At 40.5% G+C, this 17,661-nt stretch overlaps 3 protein-coding genes across 4 annotated transcripts in view; 1 reads left to right on the plus strand and 2 right to left on the minus strand.

The window, feature by feature from the left end:
- Window positions 1-17,661, minus strand: part of LOC118937847 (NLR family CARD domain-containing protein 3-like) — a 527,060-nt gene that overhangs the window by 488,331 nt on the left and 21,068 nt on the right. The window lies entirely within an intron of this gene.
- LOC118937868 (stonustoxin subunit beta-like) overlaps window positions 1-17,661 on the plus strand; it is a 397,513-nt gene that overhangs the window by 148,934 nt on the left and 230,918 nt on the right. The window lies entirely within an intron of this gene.
- Window positions 12,086-15,395, minus strand: LOC118938461 (stonustoxin subunit beta-like). Its single transcript, XM_090197908.1, has 3 exons — window positions 15,228-15,395; window positions 15,005-15,051; window positions 12,086-14,603 (listed from the first exon to the last, which is right to left on the minus strand). Exons 2-3 carry the CDS (start codon window positions 15,024-15,026, stop codon window positions 14,074-14,076), a joined length of 552 nt encoding a protein of 183 aa, XP_090054034.1. The 5' UTR covers window positions 15,027-15,051; window positions 15,228-15,395; the 3' UTR covers window positions 12,086-14,073.

A 17,661-nucleotide genomic window follows, 5' to 3' on the forward strand; every position in this document is an offset into this window, starting at 1 on the left:
CCAGGTATCAAACATAATGACCTTTCTGACCCTGTCCCATGGTCCTACGTCACTGTGTTATAATGGACCTTATGCTTGTTATGTCACCTCTGTAACCAGGTATCAAACATAATGACCTTTCTGACCCTGTCCCATGGCTCTACTTTCTAGTACTGAACATTTAAAATCCTCTGGGTTTTGTTTAGTGTCCATTTACTTATGTATGATGTATTTGTTGTGTATTGGGGTTGTGCCGCAGAGCATCATGGGGGTTTGTATGTGTTGAGATAATCACGTTCCAGATAAATGGTTGAACTTATTCCTGTCTCCAGTCTCATTATTATTGAATTGTTATACAGACGAGGTAATGAAACCCACAAAACATAACAAAAGATTGGTGATGAGTCTGAATCTACAGGAACTATTCTGTCTGGAAGAAGTTGGTTTTAGCAACTTTTTAAAACTGTTATTTTCTGTGATACAGTCTAGGCTAATGTTAGCACAGTGTATTGCTAGCAGAGGCAAGTGCAAAGTTGAGCTTGCTAAGAGAGAGAGTTAGCATCGTCATGGACGGCAGAAAAAGACTCGAGACGGCTGTCTGAGCGGGAAAACAACTTGATTAGAAAGGGAGGAATATACAGTGATTAAAGGAAAGGATATTTATTCAACTGTGAAGACAAACTTTGGAATTAAAACTGCTAAATGAGCGAAATTAATGAAGTTTACATGACTGAGGAAAATATTGCTGTGGTTGAGGACAATGCTAAAGTGAATGACAATCAGGATGTAACGGCTGTCGTCTGTGTAAGAAGGTTAGGACCAAAGCGCAGCGTGGTAAGTGTTCATCTTAATTAATGGAAAAAATGAATAACAAACAACAAAGAAACAACCGGAACAGTTCTGTCTGGTGCAGAAACACAAAGACTGAAAATAACCACCCACCACTCAACAGTGAAACCAACCGGAACAGTTCTGTCTGGTGCAGACACACAAAGACTGAAAATAACCACCCACCACTCAACAGTGAAACCAACCGAAACAGTTCTGTCTGGTGCAGACACACAAAGACTGAAAATAACCACCCACCACTCAACAGTGAAACCAACCGAAACAGTTCTGTCTGGTGCAGACACACAAAGACTGAAAATAACCACCCACCACTCAACAGTGAAACCAGGCTACCTCAGTATGATTCTCAATCAGGGACAACGATTGACAGCTGCCTCTGATTGAGAACCATACCAGGCCAAACACAGAAATACAACATAGAAAAAAGAACATAGACTCCCCACCCCAACTCACGCCCTTACCATACTAAACCAAAGACATAATAAAATAACTAATGTCAGAACGTGACACAGGAGCCTATTGAGAAATGAAAAATGTCTGGAATTGTTGTAAACATTGGACAGTTTGATGGAACCATTGGACAGTTTGTTGGAACCATTGGACAGTTTGATGGAACCATTGGACAGTTTGATGGAACCATTGGACAGTCTGATGGAACCATTGGACAGTTTGTTGGAACCATTGGACAGTTTGATGGAACCATTGGACAGTTTGATGGAACCATTGGACAGTTTGATGGAACCATTGGACAGTTTGATGGAACCATTGGACAGTTTGATGGAACCATTGGACAGTTTGATGGAACCATTGGACAGTTTGATGGAACCATTGGACAGTTTGTTGGAACCATTGGACAGTTTGATGGAACCATTGGACAGTTTGATGGAACCATTGGACAGTTTGATGGAGCCATTGAGCAGTGGAGCTCATATTCAGAAAGGTTTGAATATTCTGTTCTTGTAAATAACATGGTTGAGGACAACATTGTGCTTAAAGTTTTTAGTGTAATGGGGCCAAAGACATGTAATTTACTAGGCAGCCTGTTACATCCAGACAGAACAGGTAATAAGACGTATGGGGATATTGTGGAGATACTTAAAGGACATTTTTCACCAGAACCACTAGTTAATACTGAAAGGTTCAGATTGAGTTCATCAGTAACTTAGTGGGTTCCCAAAAAGGGACATCAGGATTCTATCTGCTGTCATAAGGCCCTGGTTTGTCCAGCCTGTTGTAAGGACATGGATTGTCCAGCCTGTTGTAAGGACATGGATTGTCCAGCCTGTTGTAAGGACATGGACTGTCCAGCCTGTTGTAAGGACATGGACTGTCCAGCCTGTGGTATAAAGGGACATCAGCCTCCAGAAACATAAAGAGCTCAGAGAACAGGCAGTATCCTATCAGTTCTGACGCACTAGGCTATATATGCTGCCCTTGTGTTATGTAAAGTATGGCAGAGAGCAACCTGCGCTGCAGATAATGATTTCGAATGGATTGATAAACTAGAATAATGACATGTATCATGTTGGAGCATTTGAGTAGAACTTGAGCTTATTCAGTAGCACTTGGAAACTAAACATGGTCTTCAACTATTCCCATCAGAAAGTTACAAGGTTGCAACCTTAGCTGTCACAGTAGGCAGCTAACTGCCTATAGCAGCAAACTGAGTTGTTACGAACAATAAGACACTTGGAATCACACAATTGTTTCAATTACAATAAAAATAACACATTTAGCACATCATTTAATATTCCTGTAGAACTGTAAGAGAGAATATATTTAACACATCATTTAATATTCCTGTAGAACTGTAAGAGAGAATATATTTAACACATCATTTAATATTCCTGTAGAACTGTAAGAGAGAATATATTTAACACATCATTTAATATTCCTGTAGAACTGTAAGAGAGAATATATTTAACACATCATTTAATATTCCTGTAGAACTGTAAGAGAGAATATATTTAACACATCATTTAATATTCCTGTAGAACTGTAAGAGAGAATATATTTAACACATCATTTAATATTCCTGTAGAACTGTAAGAGAGAATATATTTAACACATCATTTAATATTCCTGTAGAACTGTAAGAGAGAATATATTTAACACATCATTTAATATTCCTGTAGAACTGTAAGAGAGAATATAGTCGACGGCTGCTGTCAAAAAGTGATTGACGAGTTATTCCTGTGTCCTGTATTCATGCCCTTTTAAGGACATCCTGTCCGGATATCCTCATGCTATTTAGGGTAGGTTTATGCCCTTTTAAGGACATCCTGTCCGGATATCCTCATGCTATTTAGGGTGTGGTTATGTAACTTGATAGTGCAGCTGTTTCTTCAAAGTAAAGCATTTGTAATAAAAAGTAATGGCCTGATTATTGATGTGTGGGTATCTTGTTGAACTGAAAGAAAATGTGTTTGAACTTATGGAGCTGCTGTGTAGTGACCTTGTGACCCCTTGTAGAATGAACAAGTCATTTCCGGGTCGGTCTGACTGAGTTATAAGTTAGTGTTAGACTTGTCCTGTGGACAAGAAACCTCAAGATAGATAAACCACAGAAATCATGTCTCCTAGACCAATTCTAGGTGTATGGGGTCCTTCATGTGTGGTCCACAATGACAAAACCATCAAAGCCATTCTTTGTGATGCACCTGGTTGTTTTAATGGTGGGATTGATATGACTGAAGGCCATAAGGGTTACATTTTCCAACGATTCAACAGTGAAGATTTTCACACACAGCTGTCTCAACATCTCTCTCTCTCTCTCTCTCTCTCTCTCTCTCTCTCTCTCTCTCTCTCTCTCTCTCTCTCTCTCTCTCTCTCTCTCTCTCTCTCTCTCTCTCTCTCTCTCTCTCTCTCTCTCTCTCTCTCTCTCTCTCTCTCTCTCTCTCTCTCTCTCTCTCTCTCTCTCTCTCTCTCTCTCTCTCTCTCTCTCTCTCTCTCTCTCTCTCTCTCTCTCTCTCTCTCTCTCTCAAGCAGCTTTATTGGCATGAAAAACATTGTGTCAATATTGCCAAAGCAACAATGTATATTGTATACATTGTGACAAAATTATAAATTATAGCAAATAATAATATAAAATGGTACTAAATAATAATACAAAATTAAATTAAAAAATAATAACAATAAAATGGTAACAGTCAATAGTAGCAATGTAATAAATATAAAATAAAATTATGGAAAATGAAACTATAACTAACTTATAACTAAATAACGGTCATCTTCTTCTTTATATCAGTACTACAACTACAATCATCATTACTACGACTACTACTACCATCACTAAACTGTTATCACTACCATTACCACCCATATTTGGGATAAACAGCAATAATAATAGTAATAACAATAATAGTAATAATAAGTAAGTTACTGTTTACTATACAGGAGAGATGATTTGAAAGTTATAAGAATCTCTTCAGTGGCTTTTAGTCCAGACTCCGAAGTGACAATTTGAGTTTTTTCTGAATTCAGTAGCGCAAATGCAACCAAATCTGTTAGTTCATATGTATTTTCAAACGCTTGTACAGTGGTCAACTACTTTGGGCCTGTCTTTAGCTTCAAGTGCTGAGATTGGTTTACAGTGCTTGATAGGATAAAACAAGTACAGCAGTTTTTCCACCATCGTGAACATTTACGAAGATGGTCCCTTTTGTCCTCAAGACAAAACTTGGGCTGAACGATCAAGAAGGTTGATCTATCAGGGAAAAGAAAACTTACGACACCTGGAAGGCCATGGACAGCCAGCGTGGAAGAGGCAACGTCTGAGGCCCTCACAGCTTGAAGATGGGGATTTGGAGACTAATGGGGTGTCGGGTTACAATAGGACCTGGAAGGCCATGGACAGCCAGCGTGGAAGAGGCAACGTCTGAGGCTTGTGGAGACTAATGGGGTGTCAGGTTACAATAGGCCCTGGAAGGCCATGGACAGCCAGCGTGGAAGAGGCAACGTCTGAGGCTTGTGGAGACTAATGGGGTGTCAGGTTGCAATAGGACCTGCAATAGGACTCTTCCACAGCCAGTGTGGAAGAGGCAACGTCTGAGGACCTCACAGCTTGAAGATGGGGATTTGGAGACTAATGGGGTGTCAGGTTACAATAGGCCCTGGAAGGCCATGGACAGCCAGTGTGGAAGAGGCAACGTCTGAGGCCCTCACAGCTTGAAGATGGGGATTTGGAGACTAATGGGGTGTCAGGTTGCAATAGGACCTGGAAGGCCATGGACAGCCAGTGTGGAAGAGGCAACGTCTGAGGCCCTCACAGCTTGAAGATGGGGATTTGGAGACTAATGGGGTGTCAGGTTACAATAGGCCCTGGAAGGCCATGGACAGCCAGTGTGGAAGAGGCAACGTCTGAGGCCCTCACAGCTTGAAGATGGGGATTTGGAGACTAATGGGGTGTCGGGTTACAATAGGCCCCTGAAAAGGAGAGACTAATGGGGTGTCGGGTTACAATAGGCCCCTGAAAAGGAGAGACTGATGGGTGTGTCAGGTTACAAAAGGCCCCTGAAAAGGAGAGACTGATGGGGGTGTCAGGTTACAATTGGCCCCTGAAAAGGAGAGACTGATGGGGGTGTCAGGTTACAATAGGCCCCTGAAAAGGAGAGACTGATGGGTGTGTCAGGTTACAAAAGGCCCCTGAAAAGGAGAGACTGATGGGGGTGTCAGGTTACAATTGGCCCCTGAAAAGGAGAGACTGATGGTTACAATAGGCCCCTGAAAAGGAGAGACTGATTGGGGTGTCAGGTTACAATAGGCCCCTGAAAAGGAGAGACTGATGGGGGTGTCAGGTTACAATAGGCCCCTGAAAAGGAGAGACTGATGGTTACAATAGGCCCCTGAAAAGGAGAGACTGATTGGGTTGTCAGGTTACAATAGGCCCCTTAAAAGGAGAGACTGATGGGGGTGTCAGGTTACAATAGGCCCCTGAAAATGAGAGACTGATGGGGGTGTCAGGTTACAATAGGCCCCTGAAAAGGAGAGACTGATGGTTACAATAGGCCCCTGAAAAGGAGAGACTGATTGGGTTGTCAGGTTACAATAGGCCCCTGAAAATGAGAGACTGATGGGGGTGTCAGGTTACAATAGGCCCCTTAAAAGGAGAGACTGATGGGGGTGTCAGGTTACAATAGGCCCCTTAAAAGGAGAGACTGATGGGGGTGTCAGGTTACAATAGGCCCCTTAAAAGGAGAGACTGATGGGGGTGTCAGGTTACAATAGGCCCCTGAAAAGGAGAGACTGATGGGGGTGTCAGGTTACAATAGGCCCCTTAAAAGGAGAGACTGATGGGGGTGTCAGGTTACAATAGGCCCCTGAAAAGGAGAGACTGATGGGGGTGTCAGGTTACAATAGGCCCCTGAAAAGGAGAGACTGATTGGGTTGTCAGGTTACAATAGGCCCCTGAAAATGAGAGACTGATGGGGGTGTCAGGTTACAATAGGCCCCTGAAAAGGAGAGACTGATGGGGGTGTCAGGTTACAATAGGCCCCTTAAAAGGAGAGACTGATGGGGGTGTCAGGTTACAATAGGCCCCTGAAAAGGAGAGACTGATGGGGGTGTCAGGTTACAATAGGCCCCTTAAAAGGAGAGACTGATGGAGGTGTCAGGTTACAATAGGCCCCTGAAAAGGAGAGACTGATGGGGGTGTCAGGTTACAATAGGCCCCTTAAAAGGAGAGACTGATGGGGGTGTCAGGTTACAATAGGCCCCTGAAAAGGAGAGACTGATGGGGGTGTCAGGTTACAATAGGCCCCTGAAAAGGAGAGACTGATAGGGGTGTCAGGTTACAATAGGCCCCTGAAAAGGAGAGACTGATAGGGGTGTCAGGTTACAATAGGCCCCTGAAAAGGAGAGACTGATGGGGTTGTCAGGTTACAATAGGCCCCTGAAAAGGAGATACTGATGGTTACAATAGGCCCCTGAAAAGGAGAGACTGATTGGGTTGTCAGGTTACAATAGGCCCCTGAAAAGGAGAGACTGATAGGGGTGTCAGGTTACAATAGGCCCCTGAAAAGGAGAGACTGATGGGGTTGTCAGGTTACAATAGGCCCCTGAAAAGGAGAGACTGATGGGGGTGTCGGGTTATAATAGGCCCCTGAAAAGGAGAGACTGATGGTTACAATAGGCCCCTGAAAAGGAGAGACTGATTGGGGTGTCAGGTTACAATAGGCCCCTTAAAAGGAGAGACTGATGGGGGTGTCAGGTTACAATAGGCCCCTGAAAAGGAGAGACTGATGGGGGTGTCAGGTTACAATAGGCCCCTGAAAAGGAGAGACTGATGGGAGTGTCAGGTTACAATAGGCCCCTTAAAAGGAGAGACTGATGGGGGTGTCAGGTTACAATAGGCCCCTGAAAAGGAGAGACTGATGGGGGTGTCAGGTTACAATAGGCCCCTGAAAAGGAGAGACTGATGGGAGTGTCAGGTTACAATAGGCCCCTTAAAAGGAGAGACTGATGGGGGTGTCAGGTTACAATAGGCCCCTGAAAAGGAGAGACTGGTGGGGGTGTCGGGTTACAATAGGCCCCTGAAAAGGAGGAAAATGTTGATTCTTCTTTTTCTCTCAGAAAATAATAATAAACTGTCTTATTATACTTATAAACATGTATTGTGTAGTAATGTGTAGTATTGTGTAATAATAACATGTATTGTGTAGTAATGTGTAGTATTGTGTAATAATTATGTGTATTGTTTAGTAATGTGTGGTATTGTTTAATAATAACATGTATTGTTTAGTAATGTGTGATAATAATGTTTATTGTGTAGTAATGTGTAGTATTGTGTAATAGTAACGATTATGATTTATATAAAGGTTTTACAAAACAACAACTGTTTTAAACCTGTTTAACCTTTACACTTTTAAAGAGTTCTCAGCAATCCATATTTTAATGGTCAACAGTTTGTTCATCTAGGGGGTCTCTTACACACAAGGGAACTATATGCACACAAGGGGTGTCCCTAGTGTCTTTGAAAAAACAGTTTTAATCCTGCCTAACCTTTAACCTTTTAAAAAGTGTCCTCAGGGGGTCATCCTGGGATGTCCGAGGATGGACTGTCCAGTGTATGTCTCAGTCAATAAAAAATACAAAAAGGGGATCATTGTATTATTTTATAAGATGGACCACTTTTAATGCATTATATAAATTATATAGTATATAATAAATTAGATGTTGTGTTAGAGATAAAAATAAAAAATTAACGAGAAAGGACTCTACTCACATATGTATTTATCCTAATGTTTTCAACAAACAAATGTCCATTTTGTGTGACATGTCTGGATCACTGGCTCCCCCTAGTGGATGTACACAGTTCTAGAAAACAATTACTTGACATTGTATAGCGTGTGCGTGTGTGTTGTCGCTCTCTAAATGTAAAATAAAATGTTTTTAACAATGTATTAATATTTGGTTTCTACAAACATATTAAGACTGGATGACATACAATTCATATTAAGACTGGATGATATACAATTCATATTAAGACTGGATGACATACAATTCATATTAAGACTGGATGACATACAATTCATATTAAGACTGGATGACATACAATTCATATTAAGACTGGATGACATACAATTCATATTAAAACTGGATGACATACAATTCATATTAAGACTGGATGACATACAATTCATATTAAGACTGGATGACATACAATTCATATTAAGACTGGATGACATACAATTCATATTAAGACTGGATGACATACAATTCATATTAAGACTGGATGATATACAATTCATATTAAGACTGGATGACATACAATTCATATTAAGACTGGATGACATACAATTCATATTAAGACTGGATGACATACAATTCATATTAAGACTGGATGATATACAATTCATATTAAGACTGGATGACATACAATTCATATTAAGACTGGATGACATACAATTCATATTAAGACTGGATGACATACAATTCATATTAAGACTGGATGACATACAATTCATATTAAGACTGGATGACATACAATTCATATTAAGACTGGATGATATACAATTCATATTAAGACTGGATGACATACAATTCATATTAAGACTGGATGACATACAATTCATATTAAGACTGGATGACATACAATTCATATTAAGACTGGATGATATACAATTCTCAGGTAATTTATATTATTACTATATTGTATTTTGTGTAAATTATCTGTATAAATCCTCTTGGAACTCTAGGGCCGGTATTTCATTTTTGGATAAAAAACGTTCCCGTTTTAAGCGCGATATTTTGTCACAACAAGATGCTCGACTATGCATATAAGTGACAGCTTTGGAAAGAAAACACTCTAACGTTTCCAAAACTGCAAAGATATTGTCTGTTAGTGCCACAGAACTGATGCTACAGGCGAAACCAAGATGAAATTTCAATCAGGAAGTGCCGCATTTTTTGAAACCGCGTCATGGCAATGACTCCTTATATGGCTGTGGAGGAGCTAGGAGTCAGCTTACATTTTCCACGTTTTCCCCAAGGTGTCTGCAGCATTGTGACGTATTTGGAGGCATATCATTGGAAGATTGACCATAAGAGACTACTTCTACCAGGTGGTCGCTTGGTGTCCTCCGTCGCAATTATTGTGTAATCTCAACGTCCATGCGCGTTCCATTTTCTTCAGAGGAGAAACCAAACTGCTACGAGTGATTTATCATCGAATAGATATGTGAAAAACACATTGAGGATTGATTCTAAACAACGTTTGCCATGTTTCTGTCGATATTATGGAGTTCATTTGGTAAAAAGTTCGGCGTTGTAGAGACTGCATTTTCAGATTTTTTTCTTAGCCAAACGTGATGAACAAAACGGAGCGATTTCTCCTACACAAATAATATTTTTGGAAAAAATGAACATCTGCTATCTAACTGAGAGTCTCGTCATTGAAAACATCCGAAGTTCTTCAAAGGTAAATGATTTTATTTGAATGCTTTTCTTGTTTTTGTGAAAATGTTGCCTGCTGAATGCTAGGCTTAATGCTATGCTAGGCTATCAATACTCATACACAAATGCTTGTTTAGCTATGGTTGAAAAGCATATTTTGAAAATCTGAGATGACAGTGTTGTTAACAAAAGGCTAAGCTTGAGAGCCAATACATTTCTTTCATTTCATTTGAGATTTTCATGAATAGTTAACGTTGCGTTATATCTTTTCTGACTCTCTACCCTCCCTCTCTCTCTCTTTCCATCTGTTCTGACTCTCTATCCTCCCTCTCTCTCTCTCTCTCTTTCCCTCTGTTCTGACTCTCTACCCTCCCTCTCTCTCTCTCTCTCTTTCCATCTGTTCTGACTCTCTACCCTCTCTCTCTCTCTCTCTCTCTTTCCCTCTGTTCTGACTCTCTACCCTCCCTCTCTCTCTCTCTCTCTTTCCCTCTGTTCTGACTCTCTACCCTCCCTCTCTCTCTCTCTCTTTCCATCTGTTCTGACTCTCTACCCTCCCTCTCTCTCTCTCTCTCTCTCTCTCCCTCTGTTCTGACTCTCTACCCTCCCTCTATTCTGACTCTCTACCCTCCCTCCCTCTCTCGCTCTTCCCTCTGTTCTGACTCTCTACCCTCCCTCTCTCTCTCTTTCCATCTGTTCTGACTCTACCCTCCCTCTCTCTCTTTCCCTCTGTTCTGACTCTCTACCCTCCCTCTCTCTCTCTCTCTCTTTCCATCTGTTCTGACTCTCTACTCTCCCTCTATTCTGACTCTCTACCCTCCCTCTCTCTCTCTTTCCATCTGTTCTGACTCTACCCTCCCTCTCTCTCTTTCCCTCTGTTCTGACTCTCTACCCTCCCTCTCTCTCTCTCTCTCTCTTCCCCTCTGTTCTGACTCTCTACTCTCCCTCTCCCTCTGTGATATCTAAGTTTTTTTTAAATGAAAATGTTCACACATAAAGTGAACAGTTTTTGCTTTGTAATTCTGGGTTATTGTGTGTAGATTGATGAGGGGAAAAACACATTTCATCCATTTTAGAATAAGGCTGTAACGTGACAAAATGTGTAAAAAGTCAAGGGGTCTGAATACTTTCTGAATGTTACTGTATATCAGTATATTAGTGTGGGAGAGAGAGCAGAAAGTGTGGGAGAGAGAGCAGAAAGTGTGGGAGAGAGAGCAGAAAGTGTGGGAGAGAGAGCAGAAAGTGTGGGAGAGAGAGAGCAGAGTGTGGGAGAGAGAGCAGAGTGTGGGAGAGAGAGCAGAGTGTGGGAGAGAGAGAGAGCAGAGAGAGAGAGAGAGAGAAGAGTGTGGGAGAGAGAGAGCAGAGAGAGAGCAGAAAGGGTGGGAGAGAGAGAGCAGAGTGTGGGAGAGAGAGCAGAGTGTGGGAGAGAGAGAGAGGAGTGTGGGAGAGAGAGAGCAAAGAGAGCAGAGTGTGTGGGAGAGAGAGAGCAGAGTGTGGGAGAGAGAGAGCAGAGTGTGGGAGAGAGAGAGGGAGCAGAGAGAGAGAGAGCAGAGAGCAGGCTGAGAAAGCAAAGAAAGAGTGAGAGAGCAAAGAGTGAAAGAGCAGAGAGAGAGAGAGAGCAGAGAGCAAAGAAAAGAGAGCAGCAGAGCAGAGAGCAGAGAACAGAGAGAGAGCAGAGAACAGAGAGAGATCAGAGAAAAGAGAGAGCAGAGAACAGAGAGAGAGCAGAGAAAAGAGAGAGCAGCAGAGCAGAGAGCAGAGAACAGAGAGAGAGCAGAGAGCAGGCTGAGAGAGCAGAGAGAGCAGAGAGTGAGAGCAGAGAGTAGAGAGAGCAGAGAGAGCGAGCAGAAAGAGGGAGAGAGCAGAGAACAGAGAGCAGAGAGAGAGAGCAGAGAGAACTCTGTTGCTACAGTGACCCTGCATCACAACACTCTGTTGCTATAGTGACCCTGCATCACAACACTCTGTTGCTATAGTGACCCTGCATCACAACACTCTGTTGCTATAGTGACCCTGCATCACAACACTCTGTTGTACTAATTGTACAATTTGTTTAATTCTATTCCACATATTTAATTGTTTTGTATTTCATTTCATATTTGTTTCATGTTTCAACCAGTCGCAGGTTAACATCAACCTGACAGAGGAAACGTTAAATCAATAAACAAACTGTTTTCACAATTAACAGCCTTTTCTTGTTTCAACCAGTCGCAGGTTAACATCAACCTGACAGAGGAAACGTTAAATCAATAAACAAACTGTTTTCACAATTAACAGCCTTTTCTTGTTTCAACCAGTCGCAGGTTAACATCAACCTGACAGAGGAAACATTAAATCAATAAACAAACTGTTTTCACAATTAACAGCCTTTTCTTGTTTCAAGTATGTTTTATTATGAAAAGTACAATATATCCTTGTATACTTGTACAACTATGGAGCGTATGTCCAGATATAATTATACAACTATGGAGAGTATGTCCAGATATAATTATACAACTATGGAGTGTATGTCCAGATATAATTATACAACTATGGAGTGTATGTCCATATATAATTATATATAATTATACAACTATGGAGCGTATGTCCATATATAATTGTACAACTATGGAGCGTATGTCCATATATAATTATACAACTATGGAGTGTATGTCCAGATATAATTATACAACTATGGAGTGTATGTCCAGATATAATTATATATAATTATACAACTATGGAGCGTATGTCCAGATATAATTATACAACTATGGAGTGTATGTCCAGATATAATTATATAACTATGGAGTGTATGTCCAGATATAATTATATATAATTATACAACTATGGAGCGTATGTCCATATATAATTGTACAACTATGGAGTGTATGTCCAGATATAATTATACAACTATGGAGTGTATGTCCAGATATAATTATATATAATTGTACAACTATGGAGCGTATGTCCATATATAATTATACAACTATGGAGTGTATGTCCATATATAATTATACAACTATGGAGCGTATGTCCATATATAATTATACAACTATGGAGAGTATGTCCATATATAATTATACAACTATGGAGCGTATGTCCATATATAATTATACAACTATGGAGTGTATGTCCAGATATAATTATACAACTATGGAGTGTATGTCCATATATAATTATACAACTATGGAGCGTATGTCCATATATAATTATACAACTATGGAGAGTATGTCCATATATAATTATACAACTATGGAGCGTATGTCCAGATATAATTGTATATAATTGTACAATTTGTTATTCAACATAAAAGACATGTTATTGTAAGAGGTCCTGGGTCAAGGTCACAATTATAGGAAGATGCGCATGTGTGTGTGTCCAATGTGTTTGTGTGTTTCCTGTGTGTTATTCAACATAATAGACAACAAATGATCACACTGTGTGTCCAGTGTGTGTGTTTGTGAACATGATCCATATATAATTATACATAATTGTACAATTTGTTTTTCAACATAAAAGACAAATGATCACATTGGTATTTTAACAGTGTTATTGTAAGAGGTCCTATATATATATGCATGTGTGTCCAATGTGTTTGTCCAGTGAGTGTGTGTTTGTCCAGTGTGTGTTTCCACTGTGTTTGTGTGTGTGTTTGTTTGTCTAGTGTGTGTGTGTGTGTTTGTCCAGTGTGTGTTTGTTTGTCCAGAGCGTGCGTGTGTCCAGTGTGTGTGTGTGTGTTTGTCCAATGTGTGTCTGTGAGTCCAGTGTGTGTGTCCAGCATGTGTGTGTCCAGTGTGTGTGTGTGTCCAGTGTGTGTGTGTGTGTTTGTGTGTGTGTGTGTTTTTGTTTGTCCAGTGTGTGTGTGTGTTTGTCCAGTGTGTGTCCAGTGTGTGTGTGTGTAGCATGTGTGTGTCCAGTGTGTGTGTGTGTGTGTCCAGCGTGAGTGCGTGTGTGTCTGTGTCCAGTGTGTGTGTGTGTGTCAAGCGTGTGTACGTGTGTGTGTGTCCAGCATGTGTGTGTCCAGTGTGTGTGTGTGTCCAGTGTGTGTGTGTTTGTGTGTGTGTGTGTTTTTGTTTGTCCAGTGTGTGTGTGTGTTTGTCCAGTGTGTGTTCAGTGTGTGTGTGTGTGTGTGTAGCATGTGTGTGTCCAGTGTGTGTGTGTGTTTGTCCAGCATGTGTGTGTGTGTGTCCAGCGTGAGTGCGTGTGTGTCTGTGTCCAGTGTGTGTGTGTGTGTCCAGCGTGTGTACGTGTGTGTGTGTCCAGCATGTGTGTGTGTGTGTCCAGCGTGTGTGTGTGTGTGTGTGTCAAGTGTGTGTCCAGCAGGTGTGTGTGTGTTTGTCCAGTGTGTGTGTGTGTGTGTGTGTGTGTGTGTGTGTGTCACTGACAGAGGGACACTGATTCACCATCATCCCAAACCCAAAACCCTGGATAGAGGGGCTCAGTGAATGTGGAGGTGAATGTGATCAGGTGGGTCAGTGTGTCAGAGGAGGCTCTATAGAAGGACAGAGTGCCGGCTGGCCAGTCCAGATACACTCCTACTCTGTGGGGGCTGGAGGAGGGGACGTCTATGGTAGTGTGATTATTATTGTGCCAGGCATAGTAACTGTTGTCAGAGCAGATCAGACTCCAGGACTTGTCATTGCATCCAAAACAACAGTCATTAGCCCCTCCTCTCCTGTTGATTCCTTTATATGTCACTCCTATAACAGCCCCCTCACTCCACTCTACCTCCCAGTAACAGCACCCAGTCAGACCCTCTCTACACAGCACCTGTCTACAGTCCTCAAGTCTCTCTGGGTGATCAGGATACAGCTGCTCCTCTCTCCCACATGTCACCTTTCTGTTCTCCTCAGACAGAGAGAGGAGTCTGTTTACTGTGTTTGGGTCCAGTGTGAGATCACAGACATCTGATGGATGAAACCAGACACAATATTAGAAATCATCATCAATCACATTAGAATGTTAACTCACGTTTCATTAATTCATTTAATGTAGATGTTTCTAGGTATCAAAAGGAGAAGTTAAGGTAACTTGAGACTTGTTGAATGATCATATGTTATACTGTCTGGTAATATAAAACACACTTATTCACATTAATTACACACACACACACACACACACACACACACACACACACACACAGTCAAAGCACCTCTTTGTAAACTTTGGTGTCCCTGATTTCTGCTTCTGTAGAACTAAAGCTGATATTTAATATGACCAAGTAAGTAATGATGGTGGTCTTTGACTTTGAATTAACTTGAATTAAGACTTATTCTTAGTCATATTCTTCACAGCAGTCAACACTCACATTTTCTAATCCCAGGTTTCATTCTGTTCTCTCCACCATGTTCCACACTGTAGCGGTAAGCAGAAGAACAGACAGTCATTGAGGGATACACCTGAATTCACACACACACACACACACACAGTAACTTATAACTTTGTCCAAGTGGTGGTCAGAACGTTTGTCTTAACTAGCCTAATAAGTCAAACATGTCTGATATGAACATTGACATAAACCCTCTACATACTTGAGTTTCTCCAGTCTGCAGTGTGGATCCTCCAGTCCAGCAGAGAGCAGTCTGACTCCTGAATCTCCTGGGTGATTGTAGCTCAGGTCCAGCTCTCTCAGGTGTGAGGGGTTTGACCTCAGAGCTGAGACCAGAGAAGCACAGCCTTCCTCTGTGACTAGACAGCCTGACAGCCTGCAAAGAGTCAAATCATATTAAAATCACACTGATATTCTTTGGAGGTGAAAATGGAGAGGCAGTATATTTTTTCAACATATTCAGATATATCAGTGTCCTGAAACCTGTATAGTACAAATATTATAGTAGACTGACCAGACCAGTTTAAAAAGCAGTATCAGTCAGAAGACAGACAGTGAGGTATCAGATTTAGATTGTATTGAGTATACAGTCCACACCATATCTATTTAGACAGTGAGGTATCAGATTTAGATTGTATTGAGTATACAGTCCACACCATATCTATTTAGACAGTGAGGTATCAGATTTAGATTGTATTGAGTATACAGTCCACACCATATCTATTTAGACAGTGAGGTATAATATTTAGATCGTATTGAGTAAACAGTCCACACCATATCTATTTAGACAGTGAGGTATCAGATTTAGATTGTATTGAGGATACAGTCCACACCATATCTATTTAGACAGTGAGGTATCAGATTTAGATTGTATTGAGTAAACAGTCCACACCATATCTATTTAGACAGTGAGGTATCAGATTTAGATTGTATTGAGTATACAGTCCACACCATATCTATTTAGACAGTGAGGTATCAGATTTAGATTGTATTGAGTATACAGTCCACACCATATCTATTTAGACAGTGAGGTATCAGATTTAGATTGTATTGAGTATACAGTCCACACCATATCTATTTAGACAGTGAGGTATCAGATTTAGATTGTATTGAGTATACAGTCCTCACCATATCTATTTAGACAGTGAGGTATCAGATTTAGATTGTATTGAGTATACAGTCCACACCATATCTATTTAGACAGTGAGGTATCAGATTTAGATTGTATTGAGTATACAGTCCACACCATATCTATTTAGACAGTGAGGTATCAGATTTAGATTGTATTGAGTATACAGTCCACACCATATCTATTTAGACAGTGAGGTATCAGATTTAGATTGTATTGAGTATACAGTCCACACCATATCTATTTAGACAGTGAGGAATCAGATTTAGATTGTATTGAGTATACAGTCCACACCATATCTATTTAGACAGTGAGGTATCAGATTTAGATTGTATTGAGTAAACAGTCCACACCATATCTATTTAGACAGTGAGGTATCAGATTTAGATTGTATTGAGTAAACAGTCCACACCATATCTATTTAGACAGTGAGGAATCAGATTTAGATTGTATTGAGTATACAGTCCACACCATATCTATTTAGACAGTGAGGTATCAGATTTAGATTGTATTGAGTAAACAGTCCACACCATATCTATTTAGACAGTGAGGTATAATATTTAGATCGTATTGAGTAAACAGTCCACACCATATCTATTTAGACAGTGAGGTATCAGATTTAGATTGTATTGAGTAAACAGTCCACACCATATCTATTTAGACAGTGAAGCTAACATTTTAAATGTGTCTCTATACTCCAGCATTTTGGATTTGAGATCAAATGTTTCATATGAGGTGACAGTTTATAATGTCACCTTTTATTTGAGGATATTTTAATACATATCTGTTTCAACGTTTAGAAAAATTAAAGCATTTTATGTATCTAGTCCCCCCCATTTGAAGAAGTCATAAGTATTCTGACACTTAAAGTGTATTAAATCAGTCAAAAGTATATCTGGTCCCATATTCCTCGAACACCATGAGACATCAAGCCTGTGACGCCTTGACTGAGTAAGATCATGAATGAATCATGAATAATAATGAGTGAGAAAGTTACAGAGGCTACAACAAAGCATGCTAACCTCTCACCATTACCAATAACAGAGGCTACAACAAAACATACTAACCTCTCACCATTACCAATAACAGAGACTACAACAAAACATGCTAACCTCTCACCATTACCAATAACAGAGGCTACAACAAAACATACTAACCTCTCACCATTACCAATAACAGAGGCTACAACAAAACATACTAACCTCTCACCATTACCAATAACAGAGGCTACAACAAAACATGCTAACCTCTCACCATTACCAATAACAGAGGCTATAACAAAACATGCTAACCTCTCACCATTACCAATAACAGAGGCTATAACAAAACATGCTAACCTCTCACCATTACCAATAACAGAGGCTATAACAAAACATGCTAACCTCTCACCATTACCAATAACAGAGGATACAACAAAACATGCTAACCTCTCACCATTACCAATAACAGAGGCTACAACAAAACATGCTAACCTCTCACCATTACCAATAACAGAGGCTACAACAAA

The sequence above is a fragment of the Oncorhynchus mykiss genome, chromosome 13 (assembly GCF_057628025.1).
Source record: "Oncorhynchus mykiss isolate SJ-2025 chromosome 13, ASM5762802v1, whole genome shotgun sequence".
Classification (NCBI taxonomy): Eukaryota; Metazoa; Chordata; class Actinopteri; order Salmoniformes; family Salmonidae; genus Oncorhynchus; species Oncorhynchus mykiss.